At 40.6% G+C, this 8,735-nt stretch overlaps 1 protein-coding gene across 2 annotated transcripts; it reads left to right on the plus strand.

Annotated features, from left to right (window-relative positions):
- The first annotated feature begins 1,048 nt into the window (after positions 1–1,048).
- On the plus strand, positions 1,049–6,109 carry LOC118363443 (cysteine-rich hydrophobic domain-containing protein 1-like). 2 transcript variants are annotated; one of them, XM_035744312.2, is made up of 6 exons: positions 1,049–1,216; positions 2,139–2,193; positions 3,254–3,409; positions 3,774–3,830; positions 4,258–4,317; positions 4,502–6,109. In XM_035744312.2, exons 1-6 carry the CDS (start codon positions 1,074–1,076, stop codon positions 4,550–4,552), a joined length of 522 nt encoding a protein of 173 aa, XP_035600205.1. In that variant the 5' UTR covers positions 1,049–1,073; the 3' UTR covers positions 4,553–6,109. The 2 variants fall into 2 exon arrangements, with proteins under 2 accessions (XP_035600205.1, XP_052344299.1); XM_052488339.1 differs by lacking the exon at positions 4,258–4,317 and having other exon boundaries at positions 5,922–6,109.
- The last annotated feature ends 2,626 nt before the right edge of the window (positions 6,110–8,735 follow it).

Genomic DNA, 8,735 nt, shown 5'->3' on the forward strand with positions numbered 1-8,735 from the left:
GGCACAGACGTCCGTTCTAGGTCTATTCCACGTTGGTTCAACATCATTTTATTGAAATGACAGGGAAACAACGTTGATTCAACCAGTGTGTTCTGGGTGTCTGGTATACGGGCTGGGCTGGGATGCATTGTGTAGTATGGATAGATTACAATCATGAACCTGTAAAAAGGTTACCCAAGACTGTCATTAAACATTAACATCCTCATAACATAGCCGAGGCCTATTCCAAAAACTTGCAAGAGATCTGTTTAGAAGTGCTGCACACCCTCAACAAACCTGTTGGACAGAGGTCAATTTACTTGTCCACAAAGACAAAACCAGTATTTTACCGGCTACTGTCTAGGCATTATGGTTTTTCTTCAGAAAACACAACACCTTTAGAAATTGGTAAGAAGGTGTTGGAGACACTTTAGCCTAGGCCAAAATGCAAAATGAGAATTTGTATAAACTAATTGTGGACTATTGTTGTATGGACTTGGATGATGACTTGTATGCCCTAATTCTTCATAAAATATGGGCAAATTAACCCTCAATAAGATGATAAATATGTAGGTTAAATGGGTAATAATAGGTTTCCATGAAATGCTATAAACAAGTGAGTGCGTAGCCTACAGTTATAGTTGTGCAATTATTAGCTAGTTTGGGAAGCCTATTTGATCGTATTCTTCAAATTATAATCTTATGTGATATGACATGATATCCCTCACTTTTGCACACAGATTTACAGAACTCCAACTGAGTGATTCCGAGGATGTTTGTGGTCGTGTGATGCTTCGTTCAAACAACGAGGAACTAGGATTTCGGAAATCTCCGACTCCAATGCGTTCATGACTACTGGGAACTCGGAAAAAATGAGCTTCGACTGGGAAAAAGTGCTTTAAACGGTCATCCATCTCTGAATTCCAAGTCGGAAAGTCGGAGCTCTATAAAGATGCCCGAGTTTCCGAATTGGAATTCAGAGTTGGATGACCGTTCATGATTTGAGCTAGTCCCCCCCACCCCCCGAGCTCCTAGTTGTCTTGAAGGCACCTTGCGTATCTTTTTGACGTCATGCTGGCAGTTAAGAAGACGTCATGAGCGTCTTACTACCCAACATGGCGGACTTTGATACAATCTATGAGTTGGACGAGGAAGATGAACGTGTAGTGAGTGAAGAACACCTTGTTAGATATTGCTCAGAACCTGTGATTATGCGAGGGGCTGGGCACATCACCGTGTAAGCAATTCAAAGCTACTGTTAACGTTGCCATAATAATCCGCTGCTAGCTAACGCTAGCCTGCTAACAACAATGCCTGATGTGAAATACAATTTACTAGCTAACTTACTAGATAGGCCGTGGCAATAACAGTCAGTTAGCTGTCTGGTCCCGTTGTAAGACGTAACGTTAACTGTTACATTTGGCTTAACCCTAGCCTCGTCAATTATCTATTGCGTACCTGCTATTCCGGCTTTATAGTTTACTAGCTAGTTCGCTACCTAACGTTACGTACACTGGGTTTCTGCAAATTAGCCTGAAATGAGAAAGCATCTGCTTTAACAAAAATGACAAGCCAGCAAACGAAGATTAATTGCACAACATTCAATAAGTAGCTATAGCTAACCACTGTAGTGAATACTTTGCCAGCAGCTGGCTTATTCAAATGGTGGTGAATTAAGCATATTATTTCCAACAAGCTTGCTTGCTACCATCCATAGCCTAACATTCTGTTTACTGTTTTATAGTTCCCTGCTTAGCAGCAATGGACACAACACCTATTACCATGCCAAATAATGACATAATAGTTACGTATACTTCCTCTCGTGTCCACAACTGCATTATGCATATGATGTGTCCTTGTCATCCTATAGAATTGTCTCGACAGGGGAAGCTATTCACGTAATAGAAACAAATTACAGGTCATTCAGGACATTAATTTGTTTATTTCTGCTGTCTGTAGACTATGTAAAGTTTTAGGCACAAGGTCTACATTTTATAGGTATTTATTTGTTGAGAGTACAAAGTGTCTAATTCCATCCCCATAAAAAAGCATTGCTAGGTTTCCCTTGTGACAGCCCATGGCCATAGTCATAGTACTTTATACATGTTCAATGGAAAGTTTTTCATTTCTTTACCATTTTGTATTTCTCTTTTTGACAGGTTTGGATTGAGCAACAAATTTGACACTGAGTTTCCCTCAGTTCTCACGGGAAAGGTACAGTAGCCAAATTCATTAGTGTCTTCGTCTTGTGCTAGGCTTTCCAACTTATTTAAACTGGGCTGTGAATCAAGCAATTTAAGCTATTATGGTGGCTCTATTGTTCTATTTCCCCTTTGACAAATCAGACAATTCCTGAATTACCTCTTTCAAGTCTCTTGAGTGGCTTCTATCTGATGCTGATGCATTTCAAGCAACACACCACTGTGCGTCCAAAGCTGAAGTGAAACTCTGTCAATGAGTAAGCTGTCTTTGGAGCCCAGTTGGTCGGGGGCCCAGTGTTCGGGAGGACACAGCTCCAGGTGATAAAATAATGAAATAAAGACTGTGCCATACACAAGAAAGGGCAGCTTCCTGGGTCGGACACTGCAACACAAAAAGGCTGAAGGGGTAAGAGCAGGCTGAGGGAAGTGCAGGGCAATAAAATGTCCCTCCAGTATTGTGACGTGATGGAAGAGGTCACAATTATGATGATTGAAGGGTGCAGATCAGTAGGCCCTTATTCTAAGGCCTTTCGCTCTTTGCAAAGAGACCTTTGCATCCTGTCATAAAATATTACGACCCCGGTTTTATGGCGTACAGACCCAGAGAGGAATGAGCATCCATTCATGTTGTTTGGACGGCCGCTGCCACAGGCACTAAGCTTATCTCACCCTTTAGTTCCTCTCTGTCGTGAATAGACAAGAGCTTGGTTAGCAAGTTACAGCCATACGAGTGAGAGATCTCATCTGATCTCTGGAAAGCATCTCCAAATATCTAGGCTACCTGTTTGTTTTCTAAGGCTCTTTGATTCTACAGACCACAGTACAGGTTTTTCTTGAAACAATTGGAGCAAAGGAATGGTTGCCATTCTCCAACTTTCCCTTTGGGTTTCTTCCGATGAAAAATATGTTAAGAGCAAAATAATTGAAAATAATGAAGAATTTGATTTGTCTCCGAGAGAGAATGACCAATAATAAAATTAAAAGCTATATAAATTACAACCACATTCTTTCCTCTGTCTGACTCTTCCTGTCCATTTAGTTCATCCTCCTTTCTTCTCCCCCTTCTTTTCCAGGTGGCTCCAGAGGAGTTTAAAACCAGCATCAGCAGAGTGAACACTTGCTTGAAGAAGACGTTGCCTGTCAATGGGAAGTGGCTTCTTTGTGGCTGCCTGTGCTGTTGCTGTACGGTGGGCTTCAGTCTGTGGCCTGTTATATGCCTCAACAAGAGAGTAAGTCTCAGTCTGACCTCACGTGATGTCTGCTGCACAGTCCTACTCTCTCTCTAAATCAGCACATCCACTTATTACTCATGGACTAGTTTAGCAATCAGCCGTATTGGTCTTAAGCAGGCAACCTGTGTGGAATTAGGGTTTGTGTGTAGAAATGACACATTGCACCGCTGAAGGGTACATAACTGAAAGGTGGTGCCCCAACCCAGTGTTATTGTCAACAGTGGAAATTACGAGCTGGTAAAAGTAGAATTTCAGTCTATGAACAGCTCTTTGTCATAATACTGAGGTTGTTGTCAATTGTAAAAGAGTGTGAAGTTGAGGTTAATACTAGAAGATATTGCATGTGCTCCTTTCCCAACAGGCGAGAAGATCTATTCAGAAGTTGTTAGAATGGGAAAACAACCAGTTATATCACAAGGTAAGAACAAATTGCACATTAGCACCTGTCTGAAAGACCAAGTTATGTCAGTTGTGAAGGGTTGAGTGATAAAGTAGCAGGTTTCTGATGGATAATGGTCTTTACCTCATTATGTCAACTTTAACCCTTAAAACGAATTTCCCTCAAAGCTATTTTCATCTGACATAGTGGACAGAGGCTGACCAGACCTAAAGGTCAGCAGTAAAAGGCATGTTAATTTAGTTTTGTCACGGAACAATGAGTGACAGCTAGTAACTGAGCAGAAGAATGAAGGAAGCTCTTCAGGGTGTCTGGCCACTACCTGACCCCAGCCAGACATGGTTTGAAGCGATCCTAAATTCCCCTCACACTCAGATTTGCTAACCAGACGGGATGCGGGTGTGTGCGCACAGTGTTGTCTGTCCTCACTTTCACCTCTTCTCTTTAGCTGGGCCTGCACTGGAAGCTCAGCAAAAGGAAATGCGAAAGCAGCAATATGATGGAATACGTGAGTGTAACACATTTATGCTCCCTTAAAACAGAATATGATTCTTGCCAAATTATTGACTATTACAAACTTAAATCGCTACCGAGTCAAAATATATGGGCATGATTGTATTATAGAAGAGTGCCCACTGGAAATATTCAATGCTGAAAGAAGTGTTAAATTAAATTAACTTTCCCCTCCACAGGTAATTCTTATAGAATTCTTACCCAAATATCCTATATTTCGACCAGACTGAGCTGAGGAGGCTGTTGGGAGACCTGCAGTGTGGCCCTTGACTCCTATCCTTAGTGCCTTGTATAAAAGTTGGAATGAGGGTCTGCACCTGTGTCTCGGTGTCCCTTACATCTCCCGGTACCTTGTACATTAGAAATTGCAACACTGTCACTTTGCTTTAGAGCAAATTTTGCACATTTCCTGATGAAGTAGAACAATGCTCTCTTTGTTGCACACAAATACTTTGCTTTTGTTACATATATGACAACAAGTGATTGAAAAAATAACACTGAAAAGTGCATTTAGCCCAAAGAGCCATCATCAATTGAGTCCATGTATCATATCATTATTACTTTGGAAAAACACGTGACACCTCCTAGAGCAGGGGTGTCAAACCTACGACCTGTGGGCCGGAGCATTTTCAATCCGTTGGTGGTTTGAGTAAAACAAAAACATTGTTGTAATGAGGAAAAACAAATGGAAACTGTAGTAAAGATAACAGACCTACATTTTATAGTCTCTTCACTCTGTCCAGCTTTCTAGCAGTTATCGAAACGAAAGCTAGACAGTCCGGGAGCATTGAAACAATTTTTTGCCGATTTTGATGGCGAGGAAATATAATACATTTTAAGTGCGACCCTCCCGATCTTGGTGAAGAGCGAATGCGGCCCGCGGGGCAAAATGAATTTTGACACCACTTATCCTAGAGCATCCTTGCCTTATGTAAAACAAACCATTTTATTTATAAGACAGGAGGAGACAAACATTTTGTAGCTCAGCAAGTTCAAATGGTGGTTGTTTGGGTTATTTTCCTCAAATCAATTTGTCTCTGTGACAAAGTAGATGGGATGCTTGAATTTGCCAAACATACAGTGTAAGTTCGCATCATGGAAATGACCATTTTTACAGGGAACTTTAAAAAAATAAACAACCTGTAAATATGTTAGTATAAACTGTAGGCCTACTGTATGCTGTTTACATTGTTATTTAGATCTTTGATTTGTTTTGCCAAGATAATGCTATACCATAGTTTTGTTTATGAAAGATGTCTCTTTCCAGTTTATATGGACCTGTTTACTTAGTAAGCCATACAATTTACAATGTATGTGATGCCAGAGGTAGGATTGAAAATTGCACTTGAGCTTATCAAAATGTCAGGATTTCAGAGAATGATTTCAAACTGAGGTTTTTCATCATTTTACAATGACACTAGTGATGCACGTTTATTTGTGACTTTGCCAACTAAAAAAAAGTGTCATCCATTTCGATGTGAGATGGCTACTTGTCTTTATGATGTACTGTTGGAATTTGACTCCATCTTGGCACCTCCATGTCTCTTTTGTGTTTTTTTGCCAAACGTTTTATTGCAGCTTTGTTTTGCTGCATTATAGTGCCTCTGGAATGGTAGATGAACCGCAGTCAGAGAAGTGGTGTGGTTGTGAAGACTGACATCTGCTCACTTGTATTGTGGAGAGCCCTGGCCCTCTTCCCACTATTGGCCCTGTTACAGAGTACTTGTAAATGTTTGTCATGACAACTCAATCCCTATGGAAAGTGAAAATATATTGTTGATTTTGAATCTTCGAGTCTTCAAGTTTGTCCAACTGAAAACTACAAGCTGACATTAACTGTTGACGTGCTTACCTTACTGCCATATGGTGAATTACTCTGCATCATCTAAGCTATACAGATCATCTTAATTTACATGTGGTAATGTACTTTGGCCAGAGCCTGCTCCTGATACCTGGCTATTTGACATGTTTAACAAGGTGTTGAATCGTTAACTTAACAAGATGGCCTGTAATTACTTGACACATTTGTAAAACTCTGGAATACAATTACCATAAATAGCTAGCACTTTCACAACATGGAACTGTGGCCCCTAAGTTTGGGGCCAAAATCAAATAGGTTGCTATATCACAACCCCCATACATACACTGGAGTGGTGGGCTTCACTGTAATGAGTAGAGGGTTGTTTTATAGACCCCTTTGTTCTTGGATTTATTGTCCCATTGGAGTTGGGATGTGGAAAGGTCTAAAGCAGGGGTACTCAACTCTTTCCCAACGAGGTTCGGAGTCTGCTGGTTCTCTGTTCTACTTGATAATTAATTGCACACACCTGATGTCTCAGGTCTAAATTAGTCCCTGGTTAGAGGGGGACAATAAAAACATGCTGTGGAACTGGCTTCCAGGTCCAGAGTTGAGTTTGAGGGGTCTTGAGGATCAAGGGAAGTTGCCTTTCTTCACTTCACCTACTGTGTCAAGCACCAATCTAAAGGAGTACCACACTTTGGGTTGTGTGACCTCTAGTGCCCTTTCCAAAAGCCTAACATTACCATCAGAGATCATATACAACCAATTGGGGGGGATTTCATTCAGGCAGTTTGACAATTCAGAGATATGGAGATGGGTGGCTGGTTCTCTTCCTCTGTCCTCCAGAGGGCAGATTGACACACTATGAGAGGAGGTGAGGTATGAGTGTGTAGCAGTGCACCGCAGGTCTAATTCTTTTGTATTCATGTCACGTCTCTGCTAAACTGTCTCATTGAATCAAATCTGACCCTTAAAGCTACATTTCCAAATGTCCTAATCGCGGTATGAGAAGAAGAAACCAGGACCAATATTCCCCTGCAAACATGATTTAAATGCTTTGAAAGTATCACATATGGAGTGTTGAAGTTAATTGAGTGTACTTGCAATCACATCATTATGTAACAAATGCATCACATTACTTCTGGGAAATCTTCCCATTCTAAATCCTCTAACACGGCAGCATAATGTGTTTAAATCATTTTTATTATTATGATAACACACTAGTAGGGGTAGCAACACCAACGAACAAATGGTAATTCAGGATGTTCTTAAATGGAGGCCACAGATGCTCAAATACCAGGTCATTAACCCTTTAAAAATAATTTACTAAAGTGATATGATGAATAATTTAGCTCAATGTAATTTCCCTTAGTTTAAATTGACTAACACCCAAGTGAAACTGGATTTCGATTCCTCAAATGTATGACATACTAAAAGGGTGTGAGTAGCTAATAATTGTCTTTATAGACCCCTCCCCCGACTACAGTTAGCTACTGGAGGGAATGCTCAAGGTCCTTGTATATTTGTAATGAGTGACTTTCAAGGCGGTAACACCAATGACTTAAAAAGACAGACATACTAATAATTAAAACTATATATTAATAGCCTTGTGTTTTTATTGATCTACACAATATTAAATACTTGCATTATGTTTTATCATTGGAAAAACAGTTCAATATAATAAACGTATATAAATAACTAGAACTTTTGTCATTTTAAAGTGTTCTTCATGGTTGAAAAGACAAAGGGCGCAATAGCCCGAGATGTACTCTTAAGGAGCCTACCGTTGCTCCTCAACCTTATATGTTATTTTCAGAGGTAGACTGGCTTTGGCAGCCAAAACTAAATCTGAACGTGACTCGATTACACACAGGTGTTCCGAGCATGCTAGATAGCTAATTAGTACACGGTCCCTCTGTATTCCGTCCGTCTTCCGTAAACAAGCACTGTAACATGGAGATGGCAGTGTGTGAATAATAACCCTATCAAGGTGTGTACTATCGCTGATATTAAATAGTTCTTACGCTTTCAAAACCTGTACTGCAAGCGATGCGTGTTAATGTTCAGAATGAGCGTCAGGGCTTTTTATAACAACTGCCCCTACAGAACGCACCTTCGTCCAATGACTCTTATGTGTAATGTAACGGAACCGAGTCACGATAAAGGGCTAAGGACGCAAATGCCACCGCAATTCAATTAACAACCTTTTTGAATGATTGATAGCTAAGGGAAGAACTGTTTCTACCGGAGTCTTAGTATTCTAGCACAACAGCTGTTTCTCAACATCCTCTGCAGTAAACACCCATAACGCCTGATGTTTTCATCACCACGTTGCAGTAACGATACAAAACAAGAGGCAACAAGTAGAATCTTTTCATTGATCAATAACGATACTAAAATAACCGTTTCTAACCAACCATTTCATCCCTTATACGTTTCACTGAGCTGAAATTGAGGCCATGATCCTTGCTGGAGAGCCAGGGTTGATTTAAAGCTAATGTCCTCTATCCAGTGCTGCTTGCTCTGCGACTCCATCGTCTTGATTTACATTCTTCCTAAAGTGCTCCTGTGGCAACATGCCTGGCCCACTTACCCATCATGCCACTCCAGAT

The sequence above is a fragment of the Oncorhynchus keta genome, chromosome 30 (assembly GCF_023373465.1).
Source record: "Oncorhynchus keta strain PuntledgeMale-10-30-2019 chromosome 30, Oket_V2, whole genome shotgun sequence".
Classification (NCBI taxonomy): domain Eukaryota; kingdom Metazoa; phylum Chordata; class Actinopteri; order Salmoniformes; family Salmonidae; genus Oncorhynchus; species Oncorhynchus keta.

Excerpts from the sequence above, each read along its gene's own strand:
- LOC118363443 (XM_035744312.2), top strand. The coding sequence starts at position 1,074 with ATGAGCGTCTTACTACCCAACATGGCGGACTTTGATACAATCTATGAG. Across the intron at positions 3,831-4,257 it reads ACAACCAGTTATATCACAAG|CTGGGCCTGCACTGGAAGCT; the intron begins GTAAGAACAAAT and ends TCTTCTCTTTAG. Across the intron at positions 4,318-4,501 it reads GCAGCAATATGATGGAATAC|GTAATTCTTATAGAATTCTT; the intron begins GTGAGTGTAACA and ends TCCCCTCCACAG.